Below are 18,424 nucleotides of genomic sequence, written 5' to 3'. Positions count from 1 at the left end.
ATCTCTCGTTGTTAGTGTATAGGAATGCAAGAGATTTCTGTGCATTAATTTTGTATCCTGCAACTTTACCAAATTCATTGATTAGCTCTAGTAGTTTTCTAGCGGCATCTTTAGGATTATCTATGTATAGTATCATGTCGTCTGCAAACAGTGACAGTTTTATTTCTTCTTTTCCAATTTTTATTCCTTTTATTTCTTTTTCTTCTTTGATTGCCGTGGCTAGGACTTCCAAAACTATGTTGAATAATAGTGGTGAGAGTGGACATCCTTGTCTTGTTCCTGATCTTAGAGGAAATGCTTTCAGTTTTTCACCGTTGAGAATAATGTTTGCTGTGGGTTTGTCATATATGGCCTTTATTATGTTGAGGTAGGTTCCCTCTATGCCCACTTTCTGGAGAGTTTTTATCATAAATGGGTGTTGAATTTTGTCAAAAGCTTTTTCTGCATCTATTGAGATGATCGTATGGTTTTTGTACTTCAATTTATTAATATGGTGTATCGCATTGATTGATTTGCATATATTGAAGAATCCTTGCATCCCTGAGATAAATCCCACTTGATCATGGTGTATGACCCTTTTAGTGTGTTGTTGGATTCTATTTGCTAGTATTCTGTTGAGGATTTTTGCATCTATATTCATCATTAGTGATATTGGTCTGTAATTTTCTTTTTTTGTAGTACCTTTGTCTGGTTTTGGTATCAGGGTGATGGTGGCCTCATAGAATGAGTTTGGGAGTGTTCCTTCCTCTGCAATTTTTTGGGAGAGTTTGAGAAGGATAGGTGTTAGCTCTTCTCTAAATGTTTGATAGAATTCACCTGTGAAGCCATCTGGTCCTGGACTTTTGTTTGTTGGAAGATTTTTAATCACAGTTTCAATTTTATGACTTGTGATTGGTCTGTTCATATTTTCTGTTTCTTCCTGGTTCAGTCTTGGAAGGTTATACCTTTCTAAGAATTTGTCCATTTCTTCCAGGTTGTCCATTTTATTGGCATAGAGTTGCTTGTAGTAGTCCGTCATGACGCTTTGTATTTCTGCGGTGTCCATTGTAACTTTTCTTTTTTCATTTCTAATTTTATTGATTTGAGTCCTCTCCCTCTTTTTCTTGATGAGTCTGGCTAAAGGTTTATCAATTTTGTTTACCTTCTCAAAGAACCAGCTTTTAGTTTTGTTGATTTTTGCTATTGTTTTCTTTGTTTCTATTTTATTTATTTCTGCTCTAATCTTTATGATTTCTTTCCTTCTACTAACTTTGGGTTTTGTTTGTTCTTCTTTCTCTAGTTCCTTTAGGTGTAAGGTTAGATTGTTTATTTGAGGTGTTTCTTGTTTCTTGAGGTAGGATTATATTGCTCTAAACTTCCCTCTTAGAACTGCTTTTGCTGTATCCTATAGGTTTTGGATTATCGTGTTTTCATTGTCATTTGTCTCTAGGTATTTTTTTATTTCCTCTTTGATTTCTTCAGTGATCTCTTGGTTATTTAGTAACGTATTGTTTACCCTCCATGTGTTTGTGTTTTTTATGTTTTTTTCCCTGTAATTTATTTCTAATCTCATAGCATTGTGGTCAGAAAAGATGCTTGATATGATTTCAATTTTCTTAAATTTACCAAGGCTTGATTTGTGACCCAAGATGTGATCTATCCTGGAGAATGTTCCATGCACACTTGAGAAGAAACTGTAATCTGCTGTGTTTGGATGGCATGTCCTATAAATATTAATTAAATCTATCTGGTCTATTGTGTCACTTGAAGCTTGTGTTTCCTTATTAATTTTCTGTCTGGATGATCTGTCCATTGGTGTAAGTGAGGTGTTAAAGTCCCCCACTATTATTGTGTTACTGTTGACTTCCTCTTTTATAGCTGTTAGCATTTGCCTTATGTATTGAGGTGCTCCTATGTTGGGTGCATATATATTTATAACTGTTACATCTTCTTCTTCAGTTGATCCCTTGATCATTATGTAGTGTCCTTCCTTGTCTCTTGTAACATTCTTTAAAGTCTATTTTATCTGATATGAGTATTGCTACTCCAGCTTTCTTTTGATTTCCACTTGCATGAAATATCTTTTTCTATCCCCTCACTTTCAGTCTGTATGTGTCCCTAGGTCTGAAGTGGGTCCCTTGTAGACAGCACATAGATGGGTCTTGTTTTTGTATCCATCCAGTGAGCCTGTGTCTTTTGGTTGGAGCATTTAATCCATTCACATTTAAGGTAATTATTGATATGTATGTTTCTATGACCATTTTCTTAATTGTTTTGGGTTTGTTTTTATAGGTCCTTTTCTTCTCTTATGTTTCCCACTTAGAGAAGTTCCTTCAGCATTTCTTGTAGAGCTGGTTTGGTGGTGCTGAATTCTCGTAGCTTTTGCTTGTCTGTAAAGCTTTTGATTTCTCTGTTGAATCTGAGTGAGATCCTTGCTGGGCAGAGTAATCTTGGTTGTAGTTTTTTCCCTTTAATCACTTTAAATATATCATGCCACTCCCTTCTGGCTTATAGAGTTTCTGCTGAAAAATCAGCTGTTAACCTTATGGGAGTTCCCTTGTATGTTATTTGTCATTTTTCCCTTGTTGCTTTTAATACTTTTTCTTTGTCTTTAATTTTTGTCAATTTGATCACTATGTGTCTCGGTGTGTTTCTCCTTGGGACTCTCTGCACTTCCTGGACTTGGGTGGCTATTTCCTTTCCCGTGTTAGGGAAGTTTTCAACTATAATCCCTTCAAATATTTTCTCGGGTCCTTTCTCTCTCTCTCTCTTCTCCTTCTGGGACCACTATGATGCAAATGTTGTTGTGTTTAATGTTGTCCCAGAGGTCTCTTAGGCTGTCTTCATTTCTTTTCATTCTTTTTTCTTTGTTCTGTTCTGTGGCAGTGAATTCCACCATTCTGTCTTCCAGGTCACTTTTCCGTTCTTCTGCCCCTGTTATTCATCTGTTCTTCTGCCTCAGTTATTCTGCTGTTGATTCCTTCTAGTGTGGTTTTCATTTCAGTTATTGTATTTTTCATCTCTGTTTGTTTGTTCTTTAATTCTTCTAGGTGTTTGTTCTTTAATCTTTTAGGTCTTTTTTAAACATTTCTTGCATCTTCTCGATCTTTGCCTCCATTGTTTTTCCGAGGTCCTGGATCATCTTCACTATCATTATTCTGAATTCTTTTCCTGGAGGGTTGCCTATCTCCACTTCATTTAGTTGTTTTTCTGGGGTTTTATCTTGTTCCTTCATCTGGTACATAGTCCTCTGCCTTTTCATTTTGTCTCTCTTTCTGTGAATGTGGTTTTCGTTCCACAGGCTGCAGAATTGTAGTTCTTCTTGCTTCTGCTGTCTGCCGTCTGGTGGATGAGGCTATCTAAGAGACTTTTGCAAGCTTCCTGATGGGAGGGACTGGTGGTGGTAGAGCTGTGTGTTGCTCTGGTGGGCAGAGCTCAGTAAAACTTTAATCCACTTGTCTGCTGATGGGTGGGGCTGAGTTCCCTCCCTGTTGGTTGTTTGGCCTGAGGCAACCCAGCACTGGAGGCCACAGGCGCTTTGGTGAGGCTAATGGCAGACTCTGGGAGGGCTCACACCAAGGAGTGCTTCCCAGAACTTGTGCTGTTGGTGTCCTTGTCCCTGCACTGAGCCACAGCCACCTGCCGCCTCTGTAGGAGACCCTCCAACACTAGCAGGTAGGTCTGGTTCAGTGTCCTATGGGGTCACTGCTCCTTCCCCTGGGTCCCGATGCTTTGTGTGTGCCCTCCAAGAGTAGAGTGTCTGTTTCCCCCAGTCCTGTTGAAGTCCTGCAGTCAAATCCTGCTAGCCTTCAAAGTCTGATTCTCTGGGAATTCCTCCTCCTGTTGCTGGACCCCCAGGTTGGGAAGCCTGACATGGGGTTCAGAACCTTCACTGCAGTGGGTGGACTTCTGTGGTATAATTGTTGTCCAGTTTGTGAGTCACCCAGCCAGCAGTTATGGGATTTGATTTTATTGTGATTGCACCCCCCTATTGTCTCATTGTGGCTTCTCCTTTGTCTTTGGATGTGGGGTATCTTTCTTGGTGAGTTCCAGTGTCTTCTATCAATGATTTTTCCGTGGTTAGTTGTGATTCCAGTGCTCTCACAAGAGGGAGTGAGTGCACATCCGTCTACTCCGCCATCTTCATCCCAAGAGGCACAAACTTCTGAGGTCCTGCCTTTCCTGCGTGTGCTGACTTGCCTCTATTCAACAGCTTGGGAGATCAGCAATAGTGATTGTGGAGAGAGGACAGAATGAGAAAAAAATGACAATAAGACCAGCAAATAACACGTCATTAACTTGAAATTTTCTTATCAAAACCGACTGTACAGGGGCTTCCCTGGTGGCGCAGTGGTTGAGAATCTGCCTGCCAATGCAGGGGACACGGCTTCGAGCCCTGGTCTGGGAAGATCCCACATGCCACGGAGCAGCTAGGCCCGTGAGCCACAATTACTGCCCTGTGCATCTGGAGCCTGTGCTCCGCAACAAGAGAGGCCGCGACAGTGAGAGGCCTGCGCACCGCGATGAAGAGTGGCCCCCACTTGCTGCAATTAGAGAAAGCCCTTGCACAGAAATGAAGACCCAACACAGCCATAAATAAATAAGTAAATAAAATTCTTTATAAAAAAAACAAAAACAAAAAAAACGGACTGTACAAATGATGTCATCTGCAAAGCCAACAGCAGCTCTTACTCCTCTTTTCTTACTCACCTGGGGTGAGCCTTAGGAAAGTCCTGGAAGAGACTATGAATGGACCATTTTATATGAAAGTGTCATTTTTCTAACAAGAAGGGCAACTAACCAAGAAAAAAGTAGTGTAAGAAAAAGCAACTTAATCCCCCCCTGAACCATTTTCATTAAGAGACATAAAACTTTAAGTGTACTGGCTTTCTTTGAGGTATTTTATTAGAAAATATTTCAGACATATAGAAAAGTATGGAGAATAATGTAATTAATACCCATGTATATCAAGCTTTAAGAAATCTTAAGATTTTTCTATACTTGCATTATATCTTTTTGAAAAGGAGGTAAAGCATTGAAGACACAGTTGAAGCCCATTGTATCCTTTCCTTATCCTTTCACACCCTCCCTCCCAAGAGGCAACCACTAGCCAGAATTGGTAGTTGTTTTTTTTAGCCATATTTATTACTTTTATTTCAATCTATGCATCTATAAACAACATATTGCTTTGGTTTTGTAAATTTAAAAACTTTATGTAACTGGTATTAAGCCATTGGTATTAATCTGCAACTTCATTTGTTCATTCAATGTTGTGTTTTTGAAGTGCATATGTTTATATATATAACTTCAGTCTGTTCATTTCCATGACAGTGTAGCATTCCATTGTACAAATATACCACAGTGTATTTTTCCATTTTACTCTTGATCAACATTTAGGATCCCAATATCTTGCTGTTACGAACATGCTTCAGTGAATATTCTTGTACATGTATGAGAGTTTCTCTAGGGTATATGATTGGGTGGAATTGCTGGGTGGTAGGGCATGCACATCATGAGTTTTATTAGGTAGCACCACCCTGTTTCCAAAGGGGGTTGTACCAGTTCACACTCTCACCATCTGTATCTGTGTTTCCCTGTTGCTCCATATCCTTGCTAACTCTTGGCATTTCACACTTTAAAATTTTCCCCAATTTGATGGGTGCGATATGCTTTGTTAATGTTGCTTTCATTTGCTTCTCCCTGATGAATTTTGAGAAGTATCTTTTCACATGTGTCTTACCATTTGGGTTTCTTCTTCTTGCATTAGCTTTTTAAGTTTATACACAATATTTACTCTGTGAAAGACCATGAACAACAAAATATGTATTTCTGTTCCATATTATTATAACCGGTGTTTGGAACTAGGAGGAAAAATATGAGAAAGAAGGAATGAAATCAAGGGGGAATATATACATATATATGAAAATATATACATGAAAATGGAGAAAGAGGGAGAGAAGAGTGACTCTAAGGACCAGAGAGAAAGATGGGGAAAATGGAAGGGAAATGCAATCAGTGTTAGTTGAATGCTGTATGAATGTTGCTAGTTGTGAAATGAGGCACACTGCCCTAGAGCTTGGCTTTGAAGTCAGACCACCTGGGTTCAAATCTACCATTTCCTAAGCTGGGGACCTGGAGCATGTTATTTCTCATGGCCTTGGTTCCCTCATCTATAAAACTGGCATAATAATAGTATCTCCCTATTAAATGGATTACACATACGTTAGTATAGAGAGTCAGCGTTCAGATCACGTTAGCCATTCTTAACACGGCTCTTAGCAATTTCACAGCTCTAATGGTAGAATCATAGCTTCTTAGAACTGAAGAGAGCTACTCAAGCAAACGAGTAGCCAAGCCTGGGCTCTGCCACCTAGCATTTAGAGCTGCACTGTTCAGTATGGTAGCCATACTCCAGCTGTGGCTATTGAACACTTGAAGTGTGGCCCGTTTGAATGGAGATGTGCTGTGAGTGTGAAATACACATGGGATTTTGAAGCTTTAGCATGAAAAAAGAATGCAAATTATCTCAATAATTAAAAAATTCAATTATATGATAATATTTTGGATATATTGAGTTAAGTAAAATATATTACTAAAGTTAATTTACTTGTTTTTTATACCCTTTTTAGTGTGGTTACTAGAAATTTTTCAGTTACTTGGTTCACATTATATTTCCATTGGGCAGCACTGATTTAGAGGCTCTGAGGCAGAACTGATATGCTACCCATAGCGGGTATCAATCTGTCCCATGTAGCATTCCTTCCTACAAACGTACTAAGGAACGGAGTGACTAAAGTGTTGATAAGAACATCATGCAGACAGCCAGGTGAAAATTCAAACCCAGAAACAGAGGGAACTTACGGCCAGATGTTCTTCATCTCAGATGACTGATTTGACTTTGTGACACGGAAGTCCCTTAAAAGCGGACAGGGAATCTGAAGGGACATCCTGATACAGCCATCTCTACCGGTAGGGAATGAGACTTGAATCCAGCTCTTCGTGAAATCTGGGTGATGTTCGTGACGTGTCAAAGAAACAGCCTAGAATTAAGTAACAAATATACATTTGAGTTACAAGAGAGAATAAAAGGTCTGTCTTCTGATATGCAAGTATAAGCACAATGTGGTAACATAGACATATTTATGACCCGGGTAAAGGCCTGACAAAAAGATGGGTAATTTTAGAAGGGTAGAATAGCTGAATGTTGGAAGAAGAAATACTAGGACCTGAGGGATAAATACTGTTTGTTTCTGAACCAGAAAGGTAGGCTTTGTAACAATCATGTGGTGCTCCCTTGGAACTAAGACTTAGGAGAGGAAAGCTAAAATTTGATTTTTGGTAGGGAAAATTTTGTTTTAAAATTCACAATTTTGGGGCTTCCCTGGTGGCGCAGTGGTTGAGAATCCGCCTGCCAATGCAGGGGACACGGGTTCAAGCCCTGGTCTGTGAAGATCCCACATGCCACTGAGCAACTAGGCCCGTGAGCCACAATTACTGAGCCTGCGGGTCTGGAGCCTGTGCTCCGCAACAAGAGAGGCCGCGATAGGGAAAGGCCCCCGCACCACGATGAAGAGTGGCCCCTGCTTGCCGCAACTAGAGAAAGCCCTCGCACAGAAATGAAGACCCAACACAGCCAAAAATAAAATAAATAAATAAATAAAAATTAAAAAAAAAAAAAATTCACAATTTTTTCTGCTCTTAATTACATCTGGGTTTCCTCCTCCCCGGCATTCTCTAGCATCTGAATCTCTCTTAGTCTTCAAAAGATACCTGTTTGTGCAATCTCTAGGTGATGGTTCTTTGCGTTCTTAAATCTATATGTTTGACTTCCCCCTACTTTCCTGGGCAAAGACTGTGCCTCTCACTTCCTTGAAGACCTGAGTCATAGATTTAGAAGTAAATATGACATTAGAGGGGATTTGGAAATAAGAACTGCTAATATTTTTCTAGTGCTTTGCAATTTACAAAGCACCTTCAAATTCACTTGATTCTCCCTACCACCTCATGAGGTGGGTAGAGAAGTATTATTATTATGTTGTTGTTAGCCTCATTTTACAGAGTAGTGGCTTTTGGTAGCTGGGCCAGTAGGTGCTGAAATCAGAATCAAATCTGGGTCTTCTGACCATGAATCCCACTGTCCTTCCCAGACCTCATTCGTTTCACTCCAGAGCATTTAGCCCAGGACATCCTGCTACTGGGGAGTGAGATGTGTGCTGCCTTGGCATCTTAGCACCACCAAACTGATTTTGTTTGGTTCTTACTGATGTAAGGGGCTTGAACCTTTTCAGGTAAGCTGCCTGGATGAAGTTAGTAGAATTAGGATTCAAATAATTTTAAGTTTGATAAACTAAGCAACAATTTACCAGTGGCTCTCAATCTTAACAGCCTATTACAATAACCGTGGGTCCTGGGGAGTTTTTAAAAAATACCTGTGCCTGGTCCCACCTCCAACTAATGAAATCAGAATGAGGGGAGAAGAGACACTTTCTGTCTCTTTGTTTTAGGGATTATTATGTTCTTGTTTTCTATCATTAGTATGGTTGATGGTATTTGTTCTTCAGTTAAAGAGAAAAAACAGTGTAAGTTTTATGATTAAATTCAATTTCTAGCACACTTCTATCCATGAAAGTCTCCTGCTGCCTTTTTTTTTTCTAAACACGGTTCCTGTTTTTTAGCTGTCAGCTGGCCTTGGCCTCACAGAGATTGGTCAGCCTCTGCTTACACTTGACTCACTTTCTCGGCCCTTGTCTCAGAGCCACCGCCTTTGCACTTCCCCTCCTCTGCCTCACTTTCTAGTTTCTTTGATCCATCCCTCCACTCTTCATCCGCATGAGCTTCCTTCCTTGTCCTAAGGCTAAAAGAGGCTCCTCTTATTGCATCTGCAAAGATATCATAGGTATTTTCTCCTCCTCTCCTTTTGCAGTCCTTTTATAAAACTTTCCATCTCTGACCAGAAGACTGATCAAAATCCAGATTCCAAAAAAAGGAAGCTCATATTGGGTGTCGTAGTGGTTCAGCGGTAGCTTGGTGGGCGTGTACGCATGGAGAATTGTACAGGTGTCATGGGCGGAGGGCATACTCTACTTTCCGGGAATCTGTTCCTGTGGAGCTTCTGCTCCGTGATTGTGATGTGGCTCCCAGGGAGCTGAGCATGGGCACCTCCCTGAGTATGACCGGGCTCTGGCTCGTGTGGCAGGCAGCCTGTATGCCCACCCCATAGTGTGAGGGAGCCGTGAACAGCCTCCATAGGCTTCATGTTGTGTCTGTCCAAAAGCTCCATGGAACCTGGCTTCTTCCTACCAAAATATTTGGCTAGTTCCAGAGAAATAATTGGGATTCTTGGATAAAACGGATTTCTGCTAATCCCTTTAGCCCAGATCAAATCTCATCAGAACTCAACTTCACTGGCCTCTAGTATACATTTGTTGGAAGGCTGCTCATCGCTAACAGTTTTCCAAGAAGGATGTTGCGTGCCCTGTGAGATAAATATGCTTAATGACTAAAAATAAAATAATGTATATGATTATATATTTTATATTCAGGAATATATATTACATTCAGGAACACGAACACACACACACACACACACACACACACACACACACACACACACACGCATACACACCCCTGAAAAGCTCTTCATTCTTCAGAACCTACATTTCAATAGTTCTGGAGAATCTGAGCTTTCTTACAACTGTATCTCCTACCCAGTGAGACACTGTTATTTCCCATCTAGTCTTGACCCGATTCTTGTGACATCCTCAGCTCCTGATCTTGCTCCTTCTACTGCATTCAGTGGCTTCTCCTTGTTTGGTGGCTAGAAAGCACATGACTGGCAGAAAGGAAAAAACAAAACAAAATGTGTTGGTTGTACCAGGCAAATGAGAGCACAAGATATAGCATCTGACTTCACATCAGCAGAATTGCATTATGCCTCTAACCTGTGCTGTTTGGTTCCAGGAGCTCGTGTGAATGCCAAGGACAACATGTGGCTGACCCCGCTGCACCGGGCTGTTGCCTCCAGAAGTGAAGTGAGTGATCATCTTATTTAATCTAGCACCTCCAGTTCCTAGAAAGAGAAAAATGCTTTCTGCTGAATTAGGGATTCTCACTGGTGAGCAAAAGGCTTTTACTTCTAATGCAAGAGGGTTACCAAATTGAACAGCTGTTTGTTTAAGCACCTCCTGTGTGCCAGGCATGGTGCTAGGGGCTGACTGGGGTGGTCCAAGATGGACGGTGTGATCCTTGACTTCAGTGAGTTCTCAGTCTGAAGGGGGTGCAAACAGGTAAGCAGATCAGTACAGTATCGTAACTGAATTGGAGGAAGAAGCAAATAACTGTCTTCTTGAATAGACGAAGTCTTCCAAGAAGACATGTCAATTGAGCTAGTCCTTAGAGAATGATAGGGACTTACCAGGCCAGGAAAAGGAGAGAGGGCTGAGGCAGGAGGAGAAACATGCTGTAGGACAAGGGTCATGGAAGTGATTGAATGGTGGGTTGAGTTGGATGTAGCTGGAACACAGGGTGTAGTAGAAGATAAGTTTGATAGTACAGGCTGGCTCCAATAGCAGAGGGCTGGATGTCCTCTGAGCAGTGGGGAGTGTTGACAGCAGAGATAAGTTGTGAACCTGACAGGATTTGGAACTTGTGAGGGTGAGATGGAAAAGAAGCCATTGGGTGAATGGTAACACCATTACCATTGGTAACCCAATGGAAGGCAGAGGCAAAGGAGCAAGGGTTGGGGAAGTTAATCAGTTCTGTTTGAACATGCTGAGTTTGGCAAACATGTCACTGGAATATAAGCACCATGATGGCAGGGATTTTGTTTTGTTTCCTGATGTAGCCCAAGCCTGGTACATTGTAGGTGTTCAAGAAAGAATTTATTTTGAATGCTGGAAATTTGGGTGAGGATGGCAAATATGTCTTTTAATTGGAACATTTTGTCCATTTACATTTAAAGTAATTATTGATAGGTATGTACTTAATGCCATTCCATTAATTGTTTTCTGGTTGTTTTTGTAGTTCTTTTTTGTTTTTTTATCTTCTTTTGCTCTCTTTCATTGTGATTTGATGACTTTGTTTAGTGTTATGTTTAGATTCTTTTCTATTTTTCTACGTGTATCTGTTGTAGGTTTTTGGTTTGTGGTTACCATATATGTATATGTTGATGATCTCTTAATTTCAAATGCATTCTAACAAATCCGAATTTTTACTCCCCCTGCTATATTTAATGTTTTTGACATCATATTTTACATCTTTTTGTTTTGTGTATCCCTTAACTACTTATTGTGGATATAGATGATTTTGCTACTTTTGTCTTTTAGCCTTTCTACTAGCTTTATAAGTGGTTGATCTACTACCTTTAGTTTATGTTTGCCTTTACCAATGAGATTTTTCCTTTCATAATTTTCGTATTTCTACTTGTGGCTTTTTCTTTTCCACTAAGAGAAGTCCTGTGAACATTTCTTGTAAAGCTGCATTAGTGGTGCTGAATTCTTTTAGCTTTTGCTTCTCTGTAAAACTCTTTGTCTCTCCTTCAAATCTGAATGATAACCTTGCCAGGTAGAGTATTCTCAGTTGTACGTTTTTTCCTTTCATTGCTTTGGATATAAAGTGCTACTCTCTTCTGGCCTGCAAAGTTTCTGCTGAAAGTCAGCTGATTGTCATATCCCTTGTACATAACTAGTTGCTTTTCTCTTACTGCTTTTATTTTTTATTATTATTTTTTATTTTTTTATATATTTTTAAAATTTTATTTTATTGAAGTATATATATATATTTTTAATATATTTATTTAGTTTTTGGCTGCATTGGGTCTGCGTTGCTGTGTGCGGGCTTTTCTAGTTGCATTGAGCGGGGGCTACTCTTTGTTGCGGTGCGCTGGCTTCTCATTGCAGTCGCTTCTCTTGTTGTGGAGCACAGGCTCTAGGCGTGCAGGCTTCAGTAGTTGTGGCATGTGGGCTCAGTAGTTGTGGCTCGTGTTCTCTAGAGTGCAGGCTCAGCAGTTGTGGCACACGGGCTTAGTTGCTCCGCGGCATGTGGGATCTTCCCAGACCAGGGCTCAAACCCATGTCCCCTGCATTGGCAGGCGGATTCTTAACCACTGCGCCACCAGGGAAGTCCCCAAAGTGTAGTTGATTTACGATGTTATGCTACTTTTTGCTGTATAGCAAGTGATTCAGTTATACATATATGTGTGTGTGTGTGTGTGTGTATATATATATATACACATTCTTTTTCATATTCTTTTCCATTATGGTTTATCACAGGATATTGAATATAGTTCCCTGTGCTATACAGTAGGACCTTGTTGTTTATCCATTCTATATATAATAGTTTGCATTTGCTAATCCCAAACTCCCAATCCATCCCTCCCAACCTGCTCCCCCTCCCTCTGCCCCAGCAACCTATTGCTGTTTTTAAGATTCTCTTTTTTTCTTTAATTTTTTTCATTTTAATTACATTGTGTCTTGGTGTGGACCTCTTTGGGTTTGCTTTGTTTGGGATTCTCTGGGATTCTTGGACCTGGATATCTGTTTCCTTCCCCAGGTTAAGGGAGTTTTTAGCTATTATTTATCTGCCCCTTTCTCTTTCTCTTCTCCTTCTGGGACTCCTATATTGGAAATGTTAGTACACTTGATGTTGTCCCAGAGGTCTCTTAAACTATCCTCATTTTTTTAAATTCTGTTTTTCTTTTTTCTGTTCAGGTTGGGTGATTTCCACTACTCTGTCTTCCAGATTGCTGATCCATTCCTCTGTGTCATCTAACCTACTGTTGATTCCTTCTAGTATATTTTTCATTTCAGTTATTGTATTCTTCAGCTTTGTTTTGTTCTTCTTTATATTTTCTAGCTCTTTGTTAAAATGCTCACTGTGTTCATCCATTCTTCTCCTGAGTTCATTGGGCATCTTTATGATCATTACCTTGAACTATTTATTGGGTAGATTGCTTATCTCTACTTCATTTAGTTCTTTTTCTGAGGTTTTGTCTTGTTTCTTCATTTGGAACATACTCCTCTATCTCCTCATTTTGCCTAATTCTCTGTGTTTATTTCTATGCATTAGGTAGGTCAGTTGCATTTCCTGATCTTAGAGAAGTGGCCTTATGTAGGAGACGCCCTATGGGGTCCAACAGCATGCTTCCCTCTGGTCACCAGAGCTATATGCTCTAGGGGTGCCACCATCTGGGCTGTAGGCCCCCCTCTGTTGGAGTGGGTCCAATTACTGTGGGTTTGCTGGGAGGCAGGGCTGGCTCCCACTTGGTAGGCTGTGAGGTTCTGCCTCATGGAGTAACTGTGGGCCCACTGGAGGATGGGTAGTTTCCCCAAGCAGTTAGCTGTGCAGCCTTGGGGGTGCTGGGCTGGTGCTGGTGGGCAGGTAAGTCCCCCAGCACTAATAGGCTATCAGGAGGATTCCAAAATGGCACTTGCCAGTGCTGGCATCATTGTAGAATGAACTCCCCCAAATGGCTGCCACCAGTGTCTTTATCCTCAGATGGATTCCCGGTTGCCTTCTGCCTCTCTGAGAGGCTCTCCAAGAATAGCAAGTAGGTCTGACCCAGGCTCCTTTTAAACTACTGCCTCTGCACTGGGACTTGGAGTGTGTGAGATTTTGTACACGCCCTTTAGGAGCAGTCTGGTTCCTAAGGTCTCTGGCTCTCCTGAACACAAGTCCCACTGGTTTTCAAAGCAGAACTTCTTGGAGCCCATCTTCCTGATGCAGGATCCTGGGCTGGGGAGCCCAGTGTGGGGCTTGGACCCCTTGCTCCTTGGGGAGGACCTCTGCCATTGTGATATTCTTCCCACTTATGGGTTGCTGACCCAGGTGTATGGGTCCTGAGTATACTGCATCTTAGCCCCTCCCATCCATCTCATTGTAGTTCCTTCTTGATATCTTTAGTTGTGGGAAATCTTTTCTGCTGTCTTCAGGTCATTCTCATAGATAGTTGCTCTGTAAGTAGTTGCAATTTTGTTGTGCCTTTGGCAGAAGGTGAGTTCAGGGTCTTCCCACTCTGCCATCTTGGCTACATCCCATCCTTCCTTTTGTGAATTCTATCCTGTAGCCATTACTTTATGCCTCCCCTAAAAAATAGCTGGGGAAAGGGAAGCATGCTTGAGAGGGGAAGAACAGAGAAGGTTTGGGCTGGTCTTTTGGAGTTTTGCTATTAGCACTTGCCAAAGAAGATATGTGTGTTCAGTAAGAGAGCTGGCACATCTGTCTATTGCTTAGATGGGGCAAACAGTGATATTCCTTACACAAATATGTTTTAAAAACCATTTCTTCATTGAAAGGCTTATAAACTCTATATTGTCTTCAATACCCCTGTGCTTCTAAAATGTGGGTAATTGATCTCTCTCGGAGCTTCAAGGTTCAGGGTTCAATCAGGGAAGCAGAACCACAATGAGAAATATAGATAAGATATTTATTATAGGAATTAGAGCTTACACAATTGTGTGAGCTGCTGAAGAAGTTTATGTAAGGCTATCCCCTTGGTTTCTGTGTGGTCCTAAAGTCACTGTAGGCCAGCAGGGTCTGCAGTTGAAAAGAAAAGCTAAACATGAAATGGGGGAAAACAGGAATAAACTGGAACCCCTGTCTGTCTCTCACTGCCTCTGCGTCATGGATGTGGGTGCCTTGCAGAAGGAGCTGTGTGCTTCACCTCTGAGCTTGCATGCACCTGGCCCAGGAATGGAAGAAACTGAAGAAGATATGGCAGGATCTGAAGAAGCATCAACCTGGTACTGCCCTTTGCCAACACAGTGATGCAGCTGGTCAGTGACACCGTGCACAAGCTGCCACAAACCTGGCACCCAACATGCCAGTCAATCTGTGGTTTCATGTATGCCTTCCAAAACTCATGCAGATTTCTCCAGCACCAACCCTAAATGGAACAGTACAGCGGAGGGAACTCTGCGAAATGTAGCTCAGCTTGGCTAACTTAGCACAATATAAAACTGCCATTGAAATTATTTTTCCATTTTAATTAAAAAGATCTTCTAGGCAGTAAGTTCTTTGCAATGAGTGGCATGCCTATTGCTTGTCATTGTATGTTTAGCATCTAGCCTGCACAGGAAACAATTGTTTTTTGAGTGATTCGTTAAAGACTGGGTTTTCCACTTTAACTTTGTTAACCTGGTTCTCTGTAAAACTGCTAACGTGGAGCTAGTATACAGCACAGAGAACGCTGGTGGTAATCATCTTTCATGCATGGAAGGTAAACTAACTTGAAGTTTGTTTATGGGAGCGTGGCACTAAAAGCAAGTTAAGCCACTGGATCCTGCAAAATCAGAACAAGTTTCAAAAATAGCGTGCAACAAGATATCAGGTTAAGTCAAAGTTATCAGTATACGTCAACATTTCTGAGCCTTCTTTCCATCAGGCAAATTTCATGTTTGGATTTCTATGCCTGGAAAAATCATGTTCATTTGCTAAATTCATTTCCTCAGCCTGTTATAGCAATAGGAATATCAGATCATAATACTGATTAAACATCCACCCATGCTTGACATTATAAAAGCTCCTCTGCAGACAAGAAAGTAGATCAAGAAATGGTCATGTCCCTTAAAAACTGTCCAAAATAGATTGGGTTGTGGAGATGAACCTTTAAGACATAACTTGGTACTGACCAGGCTGCATTGTGTGCCCCCTTCTAGGCCCAGTCCCCTCCTCCTCCCGCCTCCACCTGCTCCCCATGCCTGGGATTCCCAGGGAGGAAACGCCAAACAGATAATTGGAGCCCACCAGTGCTGTGTTCTTACTGACCCGCCCAGGCCACCATTCATCCCCCTCTTTCTCTGACTGCTCCCACAGCTGTGAAGAAATGAAGAGAGTCTCATATGAAAATATTAGGGAAACTTATTTTGCAATGCTAGATAACATACATGAGCAAGATTTGGGGCTGCCAGAGAGAATTATCTGAAGTGCTGCTGTGAATTATTTCATATCGTTTCCCCTGTTTAGCTTATTGTTGTTGCTTTTTTGTTTCCCTTGGAAGAGAACAGCTGTAGGGGAAAGGAATGAAATGCATACAAACCTGGAGGGTTTAACACATGTTTGTTGAAGCCCACTCTGTGGAGGGCACTGTTAAGTGTGGACCTTGAGGGAGTACAAAGTGTCCCTTCTTGGACACTGTGTGGAGGGCAGACAACCAGTACACAACCAGTAGACAACCAAAGAGCCTACTGTGGCCTGTGTCCAAATGTGTTTGACCTTTCACACATGCATTTTCTTCTCTAATGAACTGAGAGTAGCACCAAAGGATTTGCTGAACTTGTCACTTTTCTGTTCTGGAGGCTATTTTGTGGTTAGAAATGTTGAAAATAGTTGTATTCTGTCTTTGGGGTGTAGAATTGAGGATGTTGTGTTCAAATATGTATTGTCACGGTGAACGTTTATTGAGCACTTACTGTGTGCTAGGTAGTGTGCTAAGCACTTTCTGCACATTATTCCATTTTAACCTCTGAATCACTCTCTGAGATTGACACCGTTATTAATCCTAATTTAGGAAACGTGATCTCAGAGAAGTTAAGGAACAAGCCTAGGACACCACAGCCAGTAAGTGGAGGAGGGTGTAACCCGAAAATCTGCTCTCCTAACTGCCGTGCTCCACTGCTGCCCATCACGTCACATGGGCACCCCTAGGGCTACTGGTCCAACTAATAAGATGCATCTATTTTTGTGTCTGTGCAGACAAAAGTCTGACAGGTATAAAGATGTTTCCCAGATCTGAGCAGGAGAAGCATTTTATTTTATAGCTTAAACTTTAAACATCACATTTTCCCCTTCCCTCTGAAAAACGTTGTCATTATGGTGGGCTAAATGCTAATAGACAGGAGAATTTGAAAAATTATATGGGAGACTTGAATGTTATTGCTTTCCATAAATTATCTTTATGATTATAAAAAGATGATCACATATAGAACATAGATTGTACCTAGAATGGGAAGAAAGTAAGCATCTTATAACCTATTAGAAGGTAGATGAGTAGTATTCAGATTTAGTGTGCATTCAGATCATCTGCAGTGCTCGTTAAAAGTACCTGTTCTAACACTGCTATATATAAAATAGATAGACAACAAGGACCTACTGTACAGCACAGGGAACTATGCTCAATATTTTGTAATTTCATGTATATATATAGCTGAATCACTTTGCTGTATTCCTGAAACTAACACAACATTGTAAATCAACTATACTTCAATTTAAAAAATAAATCAATCAAATTACGCACACACACAAAGTACCTGTTCTAGAACCTCACCCCCCAGTGATTTTGATGAAGCCTGTAATTGAGGCTGGAAATCTGTATTTCAAAAAGAAGATTCTGATGCATGTGGTGTACATACCACACTTTGAGACCAGAGAGTAAAGATTGGAAATACTTTAGTATCTGGCCTTCCCAATGTTTAAAGCCAGTGGTGCTTTTTTTTTTTTTTTTTAATATTTTATTTTATTATTTATTTTCTTTATTTTTTGGCTGCGTCCGGTCTTAGTTGCGGCACGTGGGATCTTCGTTGAGGCGTCCTGGATCTTTTTTGCTGCAGTGCGTGTGGGCCCTTCCTTGCGGCGCGCAGTATTCTCTCTAGTTGTGGCGTTTGGGTTTTCTCTCTCTAGTTGTGGCACGCCGGTTCCAGGGTGTGTGGGCTCTGTAGTTTGCGGCACGCGGGCTCTCTCGTTGAGGCAGGCGAGCTCAGTAGTTGCAGTGCGCGGGCTTAGTTGCCCCACGGCATATGGGATCTTAGTTCCCCGACCAAGGATCAAACCCGTGTCCCCTGCATTGGAAGGTGGATTCTTTACCACTGGACCGCCAGGGAAGTCCCCCAGTGGTTCTTGAATAGTTTGAATTCTTTCACATCCCCAAGTCTTCCTTTGTACTACTAGTTCTTAGAATAATTGTACTCTAATAATAATTATAATAATAAAGTGCAAGTTTAGTTTAATAATAGGTACTTTTAGAAGAATAATTTGATTAATTGGAACAAATTAGGCACCAATTTATACAATTCTTACAGGATATGAAATTGCTATAATCAATAGAGGGTAAAAGCTCCAACTGGTTATTACTTTACATTAATAGAGTGAATGCGTTCGGGACTCGAGTGCAGCCTCAGGGACCTCAGCCCATGTAAATGTCTTGTTAATTTTCCTGCTGTATATAAAAAAAAGTCTTGTTAATTTTTGCGTATTATTACGTAGAGAGTTTGCTAATGATTATACCAATATATTTATTCTACCCAAATTTATTGAATATACACTAGGTGCCAGATACCTGCCAGGCTTTGTGGCAAGTATAGAAAATTGTATGAGACTCAGACCCTGGTCTAAAGCAACTTACAGTTTATAAAATTTGACATTGTTTATGCCTACAAGGACTCTGTATAGTCATAAAGCATTACTTTTCCATGAGTAATTTATGATTACTTAAATGCAATGCACATTTGAGAGT

General features: G+C 40.9%; 1 protein-coding gene across 5 annotated transcripts in view; it reads left to right on the top strand.

The window, feature by feature from the left end:
* The window catches only part of ANKRD44 (ankyrin repeat domain 44), a 329,006-nt gene that overhangs the window by 171,935 nt on the left and 138,647 nt on the right, over positions 1 to 18,424 (top strand). For all 5 annotated transcript variants that reach the window (XM_059928405.1, XM_059928407.1, XM_059928406.1 and 2 more), the window contains exon 5: positions 9,940 to 10,010. In XM_059928405.1, the coding sequence (XP_059784388.1) occupies positions 9,940 to 10,010 (71 nt within the window). The remainder of the gene's footprint in view (positions 1 to 9,939; positions 10,011 to 18,424) is intronic.

Source organism: Balaenoptera ricei, chromosome 7 (assembly GCF_028023285.1).
Source record: "Balaenoptera ricei isolate mBalRic1 chromosome 7, mBalRic1.hap2, whole genome shotgun sequence".
Classification (NCBI taxonomy): Eukaryota; Metazoa; Chordata; class Mammalia; order Artiodactyla; family Balaenopteridae; genus Balaenoptera; species Balaenoptera ricei.
Note: the sequence above shows the minus strand (reverse complement) of the source record. Positions and strands in the feature narration are given on the sequence as shown.